This window comes from Oryx dammah, unplaced genomic scaffold (genome assembly GCF_014754425.2).
Source record: "Oryx dammah isolate SB20612 unplaced genomic scaffold, SCBI_Odam_1.1 HiC_scaffold_3, whole genome shotgun sequence".
Classification (NCBI taxonomy): domain Eukaryota; kingdom Metazoa; phylum Chordata; class Mammalia; order Artiodactyla; family Bovidae; genus Oryx; species Oryx dammah.
In genome coordinates, this window is record NW_024070187.1 from 18511219 (window position 1) to 18530533 (window position 19315).

The following is a 19315-nucleotide window of genomic DNA, read 5'->3' on the forward strand; positions in this document are numbered from 1 at the left end:
TCAGGAAGTACCTATTGAAATTACATGTCTCTCAAGTGACATAAAAAAGTCAATGCTGATTAGAGGAGGACAGCCAATCATTTATAGAAAGTATTCTGGTAATAAATTAACTAAATAAAGTACATACAGTATCAGTCTCAGAGTGGTACAATGACACTGTCAGAAGGTTGAAGTTCATACCGAACAACCATAGCAGCTTGAGGGAAGTCTCTGGAACAAGCATTTTTAAGATTGGAAAAGGTACGTGACATAGAGCAAACTGGTTGGGATTCCATAATTAATTATTTTTTTAAAAATCACACATCTAACTCTGGAGTAAAAAGAAATCTGAGTGACTATGGTGCAGCTGCCACAGCTGAATGAGCTGGGTGAGGTGGGAAGGGGTCATCTTCAGGGACTCCTGAGGTGAGTGTCTTTAGTACGAGGGTGTAAGTTTCCTTCAACATGTTCATATTAAGGTCTGGAGAGAGTAAGGTGAGAGGCATTAGAGGACAAGAAAGGCCAGAGGCATATAAAACTTTATAGTCGAAATACAAGTTATAAGCAAAAATAGTAAATATGCAATTTTCAATGTCTTTATTTCTGAATCAACAGATTGAGTACATTGGTGATTGGCCAGTAGCTTTGCCTTATTGATATAATGAAAATGATGGATGACCTTAAAATACACAAAATAACTACATTTTAGGGGTGTTGTAATGAAATAGATTCTCCCAAGGTTCTCCTCCCTCCTAACTGAACTGTACAATGTGCTGGTCTTTCCTTTCTTTGTTGAAGAGCCAATACTGAGCTATGGTGAACCACGGAAATGATTAATTATTTCATAACAGAAATTAAAGTAATCACTTTCATCAGAATGTTGCCCAGTTGTTAAAAAAATTAGTAAACAGAAACAGAAGTCCTCCTTTAATATTATTCATGTTTCATAGGAGAGAAGCATTCAGGAAGTCAGGAAAGATGATTTTTTGCAGATGCCACTTGTATATTCAACGGGTGGGGAGGCAAGGAGTGGGGAGAGGCAGAACACTGTTTAAAATGCAAGAAGGGCCGTTTCTTCCACTGTACTATTTCCACTTCTCCACCAAGAGAGAATCATTTTCAAATATTGCTGCTTTCTTTGTTCCTGAACTGAGGGACCTCAGCACCCATTATTAAACCAACTCACCTATCACATTGATAAGTTAACACGGTTCTCCTAAACATGGCTTACACCATCTTCATGTAATTCTTTCCCTCATTTTCCTATAATTATTGCTTCCTCCTTCTTTCCTTATCTGTATTTGATTTCTCTCTCCTCTCCGAGTGTAAACTACTATTATTATTTCCACTTCCCCTCTGTCACTGGGGGGGGGGGGGGGGGGTTTCTGCTTTAGTGGTATGCTTCTCCATGCTTTAGACACAAAGAAGGAGGGGACAGCAAATCAGAGGCAATACTTGGGGTACTCTAGGCCATTAAGAAGCCTTACATTGGCTGAAGGGAGAAGCCTGACTGCTTATGCTGAGCTTTTGTTTATCCAGAGCCATGATGAACTCCAACAAGATGACCATCAACTTGGCCCTTTTTGGCATGACTCAAAGTGGAAAAAGTTCTGCTGGGAACATTATTCTGGGAAGCACTGACTTCCAGAGCAGCTTTGCTCCATGCTCTGTGACCAAAGATTGTAGCCTGGGCCGCAGCTGTCACTTCCGCAGCTTCATGCGTCGAGGAGGGCAAGAGGTGACTCTGCAGGTCCAGGTGTTGGACACGCCGGGTTACCCACACAGCAGGCTGAGCAAGAAGCACGTGAGACAGGAGATCAGGGAGGCCCTGGCACATCACTTTGGGCAGGAGGGTCTGCACCTGGCACTCCTGGTCCAGAGAGCAGACGTGCCTCTCTGTGAACAGGAAGAATCTTCCCCAGTCCAAATGATCCAGGTAAAGAGCAGTCACACCAGTGACATTATGCCCATTTTGGATGGCATCACCTTAATAGGAATGAACTATGAAAACTGGTTAAAAGAGATATTTTAAACAAGTAGTTTAAAACAGGCGCTGGTCACATAGAAAAAACTGGTAAAAATTACTTGATTCTCCCACCAAGAGTCATTTTTACAAATTCCTTTTGAGGAATTCAGTTAGTCATTTTATAACTGGGAAACGACTTCTTATTTTATAAAAGAAAACAAAACAAAAATGAGATACTGAACTTAGGTTAACTAAATCTCAAACTCTTAAGAACTGAGAATTTGATTGTCTATGTGGTCTCAGACTATCTGCCTCAGAATCAACTGAACTGTTTGTTAAAAATGCAGATTCATCCAAGTCTTACTGAAACAGAATCTCAAGAGTAGAGCTTGCCTATCTGTATTTGCATAAACTTTCCATATATTTCTCTAAAACAGTCAAGTTCAGAACGACTGAACTAAAATACCGACTTGCATCCTTTCAACAAGGGACAACCTCTTACAGTTTGCCATAAATGGTGGGGTGGGGGGGGTGGTGGTCACTCTGATTCAGTCATTGAACACTGTATTGAGTACTAGCAGAGTTTAATGATTGGTGAGTGATAATATGAGCCCTGCCCTCAAAACACTCACAGTCTAGAAGAGACAAATAGATAAACACGTATATGACAACACATTAAGTGCCAAAGCAGTGCAATGTATAACTCCTCAGTGGAGGAAGCATCACTGAGACCTACATCATGGCAAACATTCAGGGGAGATTTATACTTGATTTATAGGAAATAAATGAGGAATTGTAGAAGCTTTGCTTGCCTCATCTGTAGGGTGAATAACTGCTCCATGCCAGCCATGAGATCACAGGGACCTCAGGGTGAATAAAAATAACATATGCCACCTTTCCCTAATGGTTTATCTGTTTGTTCATTTATTCACTTTCTTGATTCTCCGGTCTAGGACCACCCAGATTTAACTGCTGAACTTGACTAGTATTACTCAGTAGCCTCATTAATTGACCTAACTCAGAGAGCTCATCTCTACTACAAGTTCCAAAATAAACTACATGGAGAATAGCAAGTAGACATTTTCAATCAAAATGAATTTGAACGAATGCTACTCTATTTCTGGTCCCATCTCTGATTATGTTGATATAGAATTTGTTACACTTAGAAAGATAGTATACTTTGCTTTAAAGAAAGATATTTTCCTTTAACTAGTAAAGACACAAGATTGTTCTAAATGACAGACACACATTTTCTATAGCTGTTCCTAAAAAAAAAAAAAAAAGCATATGTGTAATCACAAAAAACTAGTGGAAAAAATTAGGGTGACAAGAGTATAAAAAATAATCCTCATCATCCAACTTCTGAAAAATCAAGAACATTCTGTACAAAAGCAAAGATGATTGCAATTAAGAAACAATGTGAAATCTAAGAAAGCCCATGAACCTCCTCTAACCTATTAAAGCCGGCATTTCAAACAATATTTCTGGTAGAAATCAAAAGGGGGGCCCTGGAGCTATACTGTCAGTGTAATTTTTAAGCAGCTTAAAAAATTCATTTAAAGCTGCTATTAAATAGACATTTAACTTAAGCTATAGATGGATATAATCCAGTAAACTCTGTAAATGGATAAATATTTCTCAAAAACTAACCTGACTCTCTCAGTATGTCTCCAGATTTTTCTTTCTGCTGATCCAAAAAGAACATTTTAAGAGACATACATTTTGAAAATAGATTTTTCCAGTTTTAGGATATAGAACTATATTGTAATCCCCTAATTTTTTTTTTATACAAGTGAATTTGTTTCATACATGTCTCTGATCCTTTTAAATGGTATTTGGCATACAAACAGCCTTCACTTCTTATGGCTGCCTTCCTTAAGTCAGTGTCCAATTCAGGAGTTGAAAGCAGAGAGAAGATGCGCGAGGGAGACTCAGATCCAGAACAATTTTTCAAGAGTAAGTAACCTCTCTCCCAGGAGAGATTCAGTAATCCTCTGCAGGGTCATGACCCCTGGAGGCACTGCAGTCCTATTCTGGGCTTTCACCTTGATCTCTGGGTGAAGACTGCCTAAGCACAGGCTGGCTGTTTATGACCTTCTTCCTGAAGGTGCCTCAGATACTAGTGGCAGCCATCTGGATGTGCTCACAGATCGGGAGCAGCTGCAGGATGTCTGAATATTCAACAGGACCCACAGCTGTTAGGAAGGAGCAAAGAGTGGTTAAGTTCCTCTGCTTCCAGACACACCCTGGATTTCTTTTTCTTCCTGGCTCATGCAAAATGAGGAACAGAACATCTGTCTTCACCTTTGCCTTTCCCCCTTTCTGGGGGCACTGATGCCCTCCGTGGAAGGAGTCTTCAAGGCCAGTGCCAGAGAAGTGACCTCTTCTTTTCCTGCACCTCCCTGTTGTCTCTTTAAGTATCTCTCAATTTGTGCTCTAATATTTTATAGAGGGGTTATAAGCTGCCAGTTGTGACAACTGAAATGATCCCTCAAATGATCCTTTTCTCTTTATGTCAGGCCTTCCTTAATCTACAGCAAAACAGTAGAGATGTTAGTGAGTTGTCTCCCCAAAATGGGGAACAAAGGGAATGATTCATCTGAATCTTATCTATCATTTGAATTTTTAAAAAAATCCCTAAATTATAGATCAGAGCATATATAATGGGCTCCTCTGGTAGCTCAGATGGTAAAGAATCCGCATGCAATGCGGGAGACCTGGGTTTGATCCCTGGGTTGGGAATATCCCCTGGAGGAGAGCATGGCAACCTACTCCAGTATTCTTGCCTAGGGAATCCCCATGGACAGAGAAGCCTGGCGGTCCACAGTCCATGGGGTCGCAAAGAGTTGGACACGACTGAGTGACTGAACACACAGCATATATAACAGTCTCCTTAAGGAAAGTGCTAGCATGCAGTCAAACTGCACTAGGAATTGAATCCAGGAATTGATTACATTCTTTCCACGATCATGGTATCATGTTTGTATTATTACTGTATACAATCAGGTTTCAAGCAAATATTTTGATTTCGAATGAACTTGACTGCTGATGTTATAGATGGGTATATACAGATGGGGTTTAGAAAGACCAATGCAAGACCTGCACATACTGAACAGAGATCATGGGCTTAGCTGTTCCACAGAATTCAGCTGAATATGTCTGCTACAGTTCTAGGTACATGACTATAGATGTTACTTAACAAAGCTTTCTTGGCTTCAGTTCCTCATTTATAAAATGGGGATAATTTGCCTACGTTAGAGAGTTCTGAAGGCTGTATTTAATAAATGTAATGTGCTTGGCATCATGCCTGAATTACAGCAGGTTCATAGTAGGTTTGCAGAAAATTGCCACTACTGTTATTGTTTTGTCATCGTCACTATCTAGACTGTGATGAGTAACTTCTTCAAATGAACTACTAGATATAAGCAACACATTACAGAGGTTAAGAGCCTGGGTCCTGCAGTCAGTTATCCCTGTGTTCAATTTCCTACTTAGTTACTTGCTTTGTTACCTTGGGCAAATAATTTCTCTAAACTTCAACCTTTTCAGTGATAAATTGGAAAAGATAACAGTTTTCTGGGTTACTTTTGGAATGAATGTCATATTAACATAACGGTAAATTAATTCAAACACTCCCACATGTCAAGTGCACAATAAACGTTACCTGTGATCACTAACATTTTTGCTAGTATTTGTTTTACCCTAAAATTGGGACATATTATCTGTAGCCTTCTTTGGAATTATTTTGAAAGGATTAATAAAGAAAAGTGAAACCAAACTTACACAGCCCTGATGTATAAGAACTTCCTTATTAATTTAGGAAAAAAAAAATGTGGGAAAAAAATTCACCGGCTTAGTAACGTTAAACTGAGAAGCCTCAATTTAGTGGGAAGGACAGGGACCTGGCAGTCAGGGAACCTCTGTTACGGGCCAGTCTGCCAATAATCAGCAATGTGGCTTTGGCCAAGTCATTTAATACCACAAGGCCTTTCTGCAAAATAAGGCAATTTGACAGATGATCTCTAAGGTTGACTCTTCTCTAAATCTGATCTAACAAGGCTTATCATTCAGCTTTGGCTCTCTAAGAAAATGTGGTGCTCTAAGTGGGAAGAGAATAAGGGAATAACATAAAGAATGGTCCTTCTTGTCCTCCTGATCCATGATAATTTTTTTTTCTCAGTTGATGTAATAGTTGGCTTTTTTAAAAGTTTCCCCCTAAAAAGACCAGATGCTATGATTTCATCAACCACAAACAAATGGGGCAGGGCTGGTGAGGTCCTGGGAAAATGAACACAATTCCTGGAAAACAAAGTTTATATCCTAACTAGTTGTCCCAAAAGGACTAGATGGACTCATACCCATTAGCACTTTCAAATCAAGCAATTTATGATTGATTATAAATTTTCCATCTAGCTTAGTATTATATTTAAATTGTTAACCCCAGATAACTTACATTAACTTATCTTTCTTTTGGATTTTTATGTGAGGTATCAATCAACCATGATTATTCTCTGGGTCTGTAGAGAACATGTTTGGCCACTAACATGATGACTATACACCAAGCAACACTACTTTCAAATATTCAACTATTTTCTGGCCAAAAATCAATTTAAAGAATATAAGCTAAATCAACCATTCTCTTCTATTTTTGGCAGTAATTCAAAAGTGCAATTTCTCTCACAGTTTAGGACATGAGCATCTTTTCATAAATAATTACCAACATGTAAAAACTTTCCAGTGGCTTAACACATGGACTCGTAAGTGGTGTCAAGCTTACAAATCTATTATCCTTAGGTGCTTTAACTCATTTTTCCTGAATGATATTATGGTTTAAAGCAGAGCAAACGTCTGGTGGAAACAAAGCGGGGGAGGGCATGTTCATGTTACAATATAGAAAGCCAGGAACTAAAAACACACTGTGAATCTTACACCATTTAATGCAGTAAGTACTAACCAAGAAAGAGGAGAGTTCTATGTTATAATATATAACTCAGGAGAGAACCACTCGAGCCAGTTTATTTAACATTAATTTGTATTATGGTGATGTTGTATAAATATTTAATAACAAATATAGCCCATGCATCAACCAATACCCAGAGAATAGTTCTGGCAGTAGCACTCAAGGGAGCTTAAGGACAGTAGCTATTTATTAACTTATATTAAACATTTCAATATGAGCACATCAATAATGCACTGGGGAATATAAGGTCTGGCACTAAATTTGAGAAACTTCTAGAGGCAAGAATGATGAAAGATCAATAGTTGTACTTGTTAAAAATAAAATCCCAATACTATACAATTCCCAGTAATGCTCAATCACTTTCTTTACTTGGTATGTCTTTATTGCCTGAGAAATTCCTTGCTAATTTCTATGCTCAAGGCATCATCACAGGCCAGATACATTTTCTGATCCCTCCCTTTACCCCCACATTACACCCCCCATCCAAAATTAGGCTAAATGTCTGCCTCTGTAGCGCCAATATATTTTGTATCACATTTGCGAGGACAACAAACTAAATGTACTTTTTCCCCTATGTGTCCCTCTTCCTTAGCCCTAAGCTTAGTTAGTAAATAAGAATTTCCATCATATACAAGCAGGAAATGCATGTTTTCTACCATTCCTTGTCTCAGAACAAAGTAGATCCCTCAATAAGTATTTGCAGAAGGAATAAATCCCCCAGAGAGCTTTTAAAAATTTACATCCCCAGGTTCCATCCCTGAAGATTTTGACGCACTTTTAGTAAGCACCCTAAGTGATTCTGGTGTAAATGGCCCAGAAATCTTATTCTCAGAACCTAAATCTGTTATATTTAGCATGTCATTGATTTTTCAACCATTTAGGTTAATTTTCTTGGGTTGCAATAAAAATACCACCAACTCCCTGGCTTAAGCAACAGAAACTTATTGCCTGTCAGTTCTGGAGGCTGTATGTCTGAAACAGATGTCAGCAGGTGAGTTTCTTCTGAGGGTTGAGAGGGATGTGTCCAAGGATTCTCTCCTTGGCTTACGAATGGCTGAATTTATGCTTACCTGGTGTTCTCCCAGTATTCATGTTTTTGTCCTAAGTTCTGTTTTATAAAGACATATTGGATTAGAGTCCCACTCTATGAATTTATATTAATTAACTGCATCTGCAATAATCCTATTTCCAAGTAAAGTCACTTCGGAGGGACTGGAGTTTAAGTCTTCCACATATCAATTTGGAGAAAGGGGTTACAATTCAATCCACAGTATGGTTTATTTATTTTCCAATTCTCTGACTTCTCTCCCACAAGAGATGTGTTAGAGTACACAGAATATATGAAAAAACTCTGAGGTCTGCTAATTTTGCTATGTCACTATTAGCTAAAATGTGATGTTGACATAGCACATATATTTTAACAAGAGCTATGTTCTTCAAAGTTTGGGGTAAAGGTTGGCAATTTGTATTTTAAAGGCACATTAGTTCAGTTCAGTCACTCAGTCGTGTCTGACTCTCTGCGACCCCATGAATCGCAGCACGCCAGGCCTCCCTGTCCATCACCATCTCCCGGAATTCACTCAAACTCACGTCCATCAAGTTGGTGATGCCATCCAGCCATCTCATCCTCTGTCATCCCTTTTTCCTCCTGCCCCCAATCCCTCCCAGTGTCAGAGTCTTTTCCAATGAGTCAACTCTTCGCATGAGGTGGCCAAAGTACTGGAGTTTCAGCCTTAGCATCAGTCCTTCCAAAGAACACCCAGGGCTGATCTTTAGAATGGACTGGTTGGATCTCCTTGTAGTCCAAGGGACTCTCAAGAGTCTTCTCCAACACCACAGTTCAAAAGCATCAACTCTTCAGCACTCAGCTTTCTTCACAGGCCAACTCTCACATCCATACACGACCACTGGAAAAACCATAGCCTTGACTAGAAAGACCTCTGTTGGCAAAGTAATGTCTCTGCTTTTGAATATGCTATCTAGGTTGGTCATAACTTTTCTTCCCAGGAGTAAGCGTCTTTTAATTTCATGGCTGCAATCACCATCTGCAGTGATTTTGGAGCCCAAAAAGATAAAGTCTGACACTGTTTCCACTGTTTCCTCATCTATTTCCCATGGAGTGATGGGACCAGATGCCATGATCTTCGTTTTCTGAATGTTGAGCTTTAAGCCAACTTTTTCACTCTCCACTTTCACTTTCATCAAGAGGCTTTTGAGTTCCTCTTCACTTTCTGCCATAAGGGTGGTGTCATCTGCATATCTGAGGTGATTGAGATTTCTCCCGGCAATCTTGATTCCAGCTTGTGCTTCTTCCAGCCCAGCATTTCTCATGATGTACTCTGCATAGAAGTTAAATAAGAAGGGTGACAATATACAGACTTGACGTACTCCTTTTCCTATTTGGAACCAGTCTGTTGTTCCATGTCCAGTTCTAACTGTGGCTTCCTGATCTGCATACAGATTTCTCAAGAGGCAGATCAGGTGGTCTGGTATTCCCATCTCTTTCAGAATTGTCCAGTTTATTGTGATCCACACAGTCAAAGGCTTTGGCATAGTCAATAAAGCAGCAATAGATGTTTTTCTGGAACTCTCTTGCTTTTTCCATGATCTAGAGGATGTTGGCAATTTGCCCTCTGGTTCCTCTGCCTTTTCTAAAACCAGCTTGAACATCTGGAAATTCACGGTTCATGTATTGCTGAAGCCTGGCTTGGAGAATTTTGAGCATTACTTTACTAGTGTGTGATGCCAATTAAAGTCTCTCTGCAAAACTCTTTTTTGTAAAGTTAGAATCTTCCTGTTAAAATAATTATTCTCTAATGTACTGATCTTGAAATGTCTGAGGATTTTCTTGAAGCAGGGCATTTTTCAGAGAACCAGAAGCATACAATTATTCCATGGTGTAGACAGACTGATATGAGGAAAATCTGGGGACCTATACCTTGAGAGAGTCTTCTGAATAGAAAACAGAAAGTGCAGACTACAGGCGAATCTGTGATAATGAACTAGAGTAGAAAAGAGAAGTTTCACAGGAAACTAGTTTTGTGTCCCAAAAATTAAACTTCAAAATTGAGGAACCAAAGTTTATAAATAAAACCCTGAATCTTCTATTTAAGATGATGGTGAGGGTCTAAATTCCAAATTAATCTAACATATTTATTGAGTGCACAATGTATTAGAGGTTTTGATTGATATAAGAAGACACAGACTTTCCTTCTAAGAAGTCACAGTCAAGTTATAGAGATGAATGTGAAAATAAATAACTCTGATGAAAGTTAGACTGTATTAGGAGTTATAACTGGTAACTGTGGTCTTGAGAGGCTTCTAATTTTTAGATATATTGTTCCACAGTTCTTATATTTTCATATTAGATTTACATATCCCAATTCTTCTTTCCTTCCTTGCTTCCTTCTTGTTTCACCCGTTTCTTCATTTTTTTCAGTTGTTCATTATGACTCATACTTATTTAAAAGTTTCCCAAACTACCTTTCAATTTTTCAGTATTTTTATTGTTTGTATCAATCTAATACCTCTCTATAGGTTTGTACTCAACCTCTGTACATCAGTTTCTCCATACCAAAACTGTATCTCCCACAAATCATCACGTTGAACTTCAAAAGAGGTAAAGCTTTGGCATATTATCTGGCACTAAATATTAGTTGTTCTCCATTCTTTTAGAGGTTCTGGATATTTGTTATTAAATTATTCCTAAGCATTTTATATTTCTCTTGCTATTACAGTAGCAGCTTTGGAAATATTTTTCTAATGGGAGTTTTTGGAATGGAGTGAACTTTACTGTTGCATTGTCATGATTTCATATAACTGCAAATATTCACAGAAGTTAAATGGTTATTTCTAGATGCCTTTCATACTGTGTTAATGATCTGCCACAAGCTATTACTTCTGCTTTAGGTCAGCTTTTTACTATTCAAATAAGATATTACATAACCAACTTCTACATATTACTAAACAAAGGAATACCAGTATTCAATATTTTTTACCCACATTAGAGGAAGTCACCCAGTAAATTGGGTTGGATTCTACATATGTGAAGAGGATGTGAATCACAGTAATATTTTGTAGTTGTTCCAAATGACCAACTGTATTTTGATAGCATTTCCACTACATGTCATCTGATTCATCAATAGATTGTAACCAGATTATGTAACTGTAAATTCTCAGAAAATGCTTTTAGTGATGATAATACAATATTCCTACAGAAAAAGATATGACATTCTCCTGAGCAAGGTCCTCTGACTTAAAGGATTTCAGTGGTTCTAACAGATTCAGGTTGACAGGCAAGTATGTACGACTGCTGAATGTTGCAAAGGTAATTAAATCATGCAGCACAGACAATATGCAGTTTTGAAGCTGTATTTACATAAATTACAACAAAATAAAATGGAGGACTTAAGCCTTTTTTAAAAGAAAGCCCACCCATCTCTCCGCATTTGCTTACATTATTTGACTCCATCATCACTTCCCTTTATATATTTCAGTTGTAGAAACATAATGAGGTACAGGTCTGTTTACTATCTGCGTTAAACCATAACTCTTCTGCTCATCTTTGAGAAATACAGTCAAAGGCAAATAGCCACTTACCTCCTCTCTTTCAGGAACTTCTGGGCCATGCTTGGATGAATCACACGGCCATTCTTTTCACCCATGCAGAAAAAATAGAAGAGGCTGGGTTCAATGAAGATGAATACTTACGTGAGGCCTCCGAAACACTGCTAAAGCTACTAAATTCTATTCAGCGTAGGTATATTTTCCAGTATAAAAAAGGAAACTCACTTAGTGAACAAAGACTAAAAATCTTGGAAAGAATCATAGAATTTGTAAAAGAAAATTGTTACCAAGTTCTTACCTTTAAGTAAGATTTAGGTGAAAGGAAAAGGGCTTTGGGTTTTAGAGTCAGCAACCTGGATTCCAACATGACTTTGTGAGCATGAATGTGGACCATCAGAATTTCCGTATGCTGCCAGTGAGCATGTACATTGATATAACCACTTTGGAAAACTGTTTAGTAATTTAAAATAAGATTTCTAAGGCAAACCCTATGACACAATAATTATATATGTCCAAAGGAAATGTATATATCTATGCATGTGTGTACAAAAATGTTCATAGCAGTACTACTTATAATAGCTAAAAAGTGGAAATTACCCTAATTACTAATGGTAGAATGGATAAACAAATTGTGGTATATTCACACTATGAAATATTATGCAGTAAGGAGAATGAGCAAACTAAACTGCATGTAACAAGATCAATGAATTATCCAAACGTAACATTGAAAGAAAGAAGCCAGACATGAAAGAGTATATACTCTATGATTTGATCTGTACAAATTTCCGAGTCAAAACTAATGTAAATTAAACTATTTTGATGTGACAATCACAAGGAAGTCAAGTTACCCTTGTGGGGAGGAGGTAGAAGAGTGAGTGAAAGCAAACACCAGGGTGGCTTCTGAGACTCCAGTAATGTTCTATTTCTTGATCTGGAAGCTGGTTTCACAGTGTGTCCCCATTGTGAAAATCCAACAACAAGCACTTCTGACTTATGAACTGTATACTACATACGCTATACTTAAATAAAAGTTAGAAATGAATAATTATACAAATTTTCAAAACTTGCTCCACTGCTTACATGATGCTAAAAACTTACACTTGTGAAGGCCTATTCCTCATATGAGATACCTACCTCATATTTACTATAATCATGGAACAACTTAGCACACAGTAGATGCTCAATAAATGTTAACTTCCCTTTTCCACTTTCATATGATCCCTGGCTCCTATTTAGGCTTGGAAATGTAGGTAAAAGCTCAGAGCCAAATCCTGCAGCACAAATAATGGAAATAACTGTTAACCAAATACAGATAAAGCTTTGACTGAAAAAGAGGCTTCCAGTCTGCCTTGGAAGGTCAGTCAATCAGGATAGGGAGAAAGCTCCAGGATAATCTCAAAGACAGCAGTAAAGATCAAAGGAAATTAATTCGAGTTAATCACCACAGCCAAGTCCATCAACAAGTCAAAATTAAATCACCCCCAAGTTTAACATTTGCACGACTGTTATCATTTACAAGATTCTTTCCTAATATAGTCTCCAATTTACAGCTTGTTTGCATAAAGTTAATTTGTAAATGGCTTTTTTTAGTGTGCATTATACTTTATTTTCCATTAAAAACAAGATTACAGCTGGTGGTTATTCTCTCAGACTAGTCCTCAAAAATGTACTTAATGTTTAATATTATCTGAACTTCTAACACAAATCTATAAAGTGCTTCTAGGAGAAATAATAATACAAATTCCAACTTGAAACAACATCTCTATTTCTCTGCATGATCCCCTTCTATCATTGTGGGTCCAGGATTGTCAAGTGGGAACATCAACAATCAGGCTGAGTTTGGAAGTTAAGCAAAAATCGACACTTCCCCGGGGGGTTGGTGGCTCACTGACAAAGAAACAGATTTGAGGTCGAGAAGTTGAAACTGCAGTGACTCATGAAGAACAGAGTGGAAAAACTGATGTTCGAAGTCCTTCATACTCTTCACGCATGTGATGTCAGCTAACTCTTCATAGAACACAAACACTTGTGCGCCTCAGGAGAGAGATGTCGTGCAGAATCATGAAGGATTCAAGATCTCTGAGCCAGGAGTAGTGCTGTGTCTTCTAGTTTCAAAGAGGAAGGCCTCCGAGATGTTCTTCCCTGAATTAGTTTAATTTGTATATACATATATATACATATATTTTACATAAATCCCTGAATATATTATATATTTGACTTTCTTTAGTAATCTTATATTTTGCTTTTTTCAGTTAATTTTTACCTCTCCTCCTTTTCATGCAAATCAGCCATTACAGATAGGTCAACAAAAAGCATGGTATACATTATATTTTCTGCATGGCCAGATAATCACACACATACAGAGTATACACATAAACAAATATAGGGTTGTTTTTTTTTTTCATACTATACTATTGCTTTTTTTTTTAACATCACCTCATATAAATTCCTGCAACTCCAAAATGTAGCTTAAACTCACTGTTTTTAAAGGCTGCATAGCAAGATATACATTTCTGGGAGAATATGTAACAAATTTATGTTAACTATTTCTTCATTTATATGCATTCCAGTTTTCTGCCATGCAAAGTCATGCTCCAACATGTTCCTATACATATTTAATACTGATTTCTCTTCTTTAAGTTATATTCCTAAGAGTGAGATTTAGGCTGTAGTATACACTTTAATATATCTTTTAAAATATATCTTACACAGTTTCTATTCATAAATGTTGCAACAAACTTAATTTTCAACAGCAGCATTTGAGAACCCTTTTCCTATATTCAGGTCATCAGTGTTATTATCTCACACATGAGCTTGGTAAACAAAATCATACCTTGCGTACCATTTACCTTAATTTGTCTACTCCAGACTACTATCTAATTAGAGCATTTTTATAAGCAGGTTTGTCATTTACTGTTCTATGAACTGCCTCTTCACATTGTCTTTTTTGTCATTTCTATTCGATCACTTTGCACAAAGTTTCTTTGCTTGACAAAAACTTTAGTCAGGCTCCTGAACTTTCTAGGCCCATCTGTGCCTAACATAGTTTTGGTAAAAACCTTGCCAATAAGTCAGTTACCAAACTCTACCCACAATATCTGATCAGGCTCCTTGTCTAATTACCCTGGTCTGTCTTCAGTAAAGACCCTGTTGGGTGGGTTTACTCAGACACACTGACCTTTCCTTGTGTTCAGTATTTCCCTCTTGGTAATTTCCCAGCCTGTTCCTTGGCTATAAATTCCCACCTGCCCATGTTGTATTCAGAGTTGAGCCCAATCTTTCTCCCTCACAGTAAATTCCCATACCCGTAGTCCCTATAACTATCCTGATGACCCTTTCTTATCATCAAGTGTCACTGAATATGTTTTCTTTAACACTTCCTGCTTGGTAAGTAGGAAGAAATCTACATATATTACAGATATTGGCCCAGTCTTTCATGTTGTAATTTTTTTCAATTCTGTTATCTGTCTTTCAGTTTTGGTTATGGTAACTTTAGCCAATGTGAATTTAGTCATACATTTCTATGTACATGCTACAAAATGGTTTTAGATTCATTTCCTGGGTATATAGGTATATATCTTCTTTATTTCTAGATCTATTCTATATTCTTCTTTTCCATTATCTATTTGCTATATATTATATCAATACCATAATGATTTAATTCAAATGATTTTTATATCCTTCCTTGATATCTATGAGGGCAAGTTTCCCTTGTTCTTTTCTCAACATATTTCCTGATTACTCCCAGTCATTCATTTACATATATTATTTTAGATCTCATTTTACTTAATTTCAAAAAACTTATTTTGCACTGTATTTACGACAAATGACATTCTGTAATATTAAAAATGACATTTTGTAATGATTGCTCCCAGGCAAGCATACAAGATGTTTCTCCATGTTTATTATTTTTTAATATTACTGAATTTCTTACATTTTTCTTTTCCTTAGTTTTGCCAAGTTGATAAAGTTGCTATTCAATTTTTCCTCTCAAGACGAAGTTCTACTCTAATTTATACCAATTAAGAATTATTTGTCTCTGAATTCAGAATCAAGTACTTACTTCTCTACCATTGTTTGGTAATAAAGTAAGAACTGTTTCCCTAAGAATTCTATCCCCAATGCATTATCCCCTCAACTTTGACCTTTAGAGCACTTCCCTCCAGTACTCTTGCCTGGAAAATCCCACGGATGGAGGAGCCTGGTAGGCTGCAGTCCATGGGATCGCAAAGAGTCGGACACGACTGACGTGACTTAGCAGCAGCAGCAGCAGAGCACTTCCATTTCCTCCCTATCCTTTTCTCTTAACCTCATTTTTCCTATGGAAGAAGTCTTAGTAATGTTTTTACTTCCCCCTTCTTGCTAGATTTTGCTCATTATTTAAGATTTCCCCTTACAGATCACCCCTTATATTTCAAAAGTCCCTTCTTGCCATTTACATTGAGCATTCGTTTACATTATCTTTTACTCACTTAATATACAAATATTAGACGGTCCATTCCTTACCACTGTTTTCTTTTCTCTCATCTTCCCTCATCTTTCTAGTTAGTGCATTTCCCTAAAACACCTGCATTCTAGCATAGCATCTCAGAGGCATTAATTCCACATATGGTCTTCCATGAACCACTCTGCAATAGCAATTCTAGCCCTTCATGATAATCAACATAGTGGATGTAGGGAAATGATTGCTTAGTTGGTATTGGGGTTGTTAAAAGAATAGCAAGACACTGAAGCAAATACCTGGCTGCTGTGCCACCTAAAGCTGACTGGATTTTTCTGGATGACAGTACATGTGTATCACTGAATAAACTTACCACTGTTTTTGTTGCTAAGTCTAAGTCATGTCCTACTTTTGCTACCCCATAGATTGTACCCCACCAAGCTCCTCTGTTCATGGGATTTCCAGGCAAGAATACTGGAGTGGGTTGTCATTTCCTTCTCTAGGGGATCTTTCCCACCCAGGGATCAAATCCACATCTCTTGCATTGGCAGGTGGATTCTTTATTGCTGAGCCACTTGGGAAGCCCATAAACTTAACATTACTGGAGATAATTGCAATCAAACAACCATGTGATCAGAATTTGCTCCAGGTAAAATAAATGATGTTTACAAAGTTCATCTTTAGTACGTTGCCACCTTTCCTATTAAGAGTCTGTAATTTGTAATCTTTCCTCACATCTCTCCAGGTGGCCGTCTGTATGCTATTCTCACTTGGAAGATGAAAATCTCTACTGAACTTTATATGTGGAAGTGCTTTGAACACTTTAGATTACTGGAGGATAATATACTTGACATTTTTATGTACCTGGGGTTGTAACCTCAATGGTACATACCATCCTAGGGAATTAGAAATTTACCTCTAATAACTCACCAGCTCTGACCCTTACTAGGTTTGTTCATCTAGATATCATTAACTCAATTAGTAATTTCAGATTCCCTTTTTTAAGTTGTTTATCTACACTCTGCCTTTCTAAAAGATAACCTGCTTAGGTTTTCTCTTCTACTGATTTTCAGGCAGATCACAATTCTTTTACAAAAGGCTAATGCTTTAAGTGGCACTGCTATTTCCCAGATTCTCACTCAAACTTTAAGAAGTTTCCTTCCACAAGCATCTAAAATTTTTATTATCAATTCATATGCTTTAAGAAAAAATGTTATCCTTTTATACAAAAACTGAAGGAAAGAGTTATTTCTACCAAAATCATTCTTTTGCTAAACTTAGTAAAAGTGACTTTTGGTTTGCATTTTTCATTAATCTTTTTCAAAGAGAAATCAAATTGTGTTGTTGATTTTGGATGAATTCTGTACTGTTCTTTCCAAATTCCCCAGGTATGAAAAGTTGAGTGGGTTTTAAATTAACAAGTATCAGCCAAGTATCTTAGAGCTGAAAACTTAAAGTGTATGCCGAGAGCCTATCTCTACTGGGATGTATGATATTCTAATGAGCCCATTTACAGAAACAAACATAACTCTGTCACAGCCTTGATATGAAGGCTCACCATGTCAATGGCATTGTAGAAATGAGCAGACGTTAACAACTGGTACTTGAACAATTCTACAAGTGTTATGCCAACAGCAAAGTCAATAGTAGTAGTCAGCCTTTTCATTTAAAAGGATTATTCTTTTTTCCTGCAATTATTGAGCCCATGGCTTGTTTCTGCTGCTGCTGCTAAGGATAATAGCCTGCCAGATAGGAAATGATGTTGATGAAGATATAAAATAACACTTACACACATATTTTACTCAAAAATCCAGAGAATTGGGAATAGGGTATGTTAGGAAGGAGGTGGGAGTAAGGAGAGGGAAGAAGAAAAAAAAAAAGGGGAGTATATAAGAGTGAAAAAATAAAATATACAATAATCTGCTGAAATTCCAGATGGCTCACTTTCAACTAACAATTATTTCATTGTTTTGAGTCCTTTCTCTAATTTTTTCTTATACTCCTATGAATTACCTCTGCCAAAACTCACACAAAGTTAAAATCATAAGTTCAGTAAGTAACAATGTATATATAAATTACTAATTCTTTTTCATTCCAAAGAGTTGCTATCTGAAGATCCAGTTTTACATAGAGGCATATTAGCCATCAGCAACTATCTTTCATTATTATCGTAAAACTTTGGGTTATCATGCAAAAAGTACTGCAAGTGTGTACCATTACAGAGGTTTTCCTGGTTTAAACACCTACTTTATCTAACCTACTTATCGCTCTAAACTGAGTGATGTCTTCACAGGCAGACTTCTGGGACAGACGTCATCACAGGACCACGCCCTTGGTAGCAGCATGTTCACAGAATCAAGGCACGAAATGGTTCTTTAGAAGGGCAACAGCCGCCAACAGCAGCAGCCTAGTTTTGCCAAGTGATTCTTCCTAATCACTTCCTCAGCAAAAAGAAAAAAATATATGAGTAAAACTGACAAGAGTGTTGAAAGTACTTAGCTAGCTATGAAGGATTAAATTTTTTTACATATAATTCTCTAATAAAACCCATGACAATAGACAGATTCGGGCTTCCCCCGGGGGCTCAGCGGGAAAAAAATCTGCCTGCAATGCAGGAGATCCAGATTTGATCCTTGGGTTGGGATGATCATCTGGAGAAGGAAATGACAACCAACTCAACTACTCCTGCCTGGGAAATCCCAGACAGGCTTCAGTCCATGGGGTCACAAGAGTCGGACAACACTTAGCAACTATACCACCACCACCACCCCCCCAGCACTTTCATTAGAAAAGGAAATAGGTCTTCCTTAAGTAAAATTTTGGAAGGCAAAGCTTTCTCTACAAAACAGCAATTAGCAATATTACTGTTAGATGAGTTAACATTAATTTGCTTCACTAGTTTATGTTTTGTATCTTGGCAATAGTTTTAGTTTACACACCACTGCACAGCACTTAGAACCAGGACTTGTGTCATAATTTAAGTAGTCAACGTGCACAGCTGACATGGTACACTTTGATCTTCTTATATATTTAAAGGTACAACATATAACTTCCCTAGAAAACTCATTGAGTATGCTCATGCCCGTTTTAACACCCTTGTCATAAGCAATAGTGAGTTGCTCCCCCATCCACCAAGAACCTCAGAGGACAACTGCATTTATGTTACACTAACACACAGTAGTTATTAACAGATGTACTGTCTTTCCAGTCTAAGAAAATTGCAAAACAATTTGAAACTTTATCAGTTACATTAAACCAGTGAAAAGGCATCAATGAACAGGGCTGACCAGTATCAAAACACCTAAAACAGGGATTTCAGTGGGAATGCAGGGAGAGAAGAGAAAGTTTCCATAAAGAATATCTCTAGTAAAGGGAGAGATACTACATCTGATATAGAGGAACA

The 19315-nt window shown here is 37.4% G+C and overlaps 1 protein-coding gene across 1 annotated transcript; it reads left to right on the forward strand.

Annotated features, from left to right (window-relative positions):
- Window positions 1-565: 565 nt before the first annotated feature.
- On the forward strand, window positions 566-17798 carry GIMD1 (GIMAP family P-loop NTPase domain containing 1). Its single transcript, XM_040237514.1, has 2 exons — window positions 566-1915; window positions 11519-17798. The coding sequence occupies exons 1-2, from the start codon at window positions 1496-1498 to the stop codon at window positions 11777-11779; spliced, it is 681 nt and encodes a 226-aa protein (XP_040093448.1). The 5' UTR covers window positions 566-1495; the 3' UTR covers window positions 11780-17798.
- Window positions 17799-19315: the final 1517 nt, after the last annotated feature.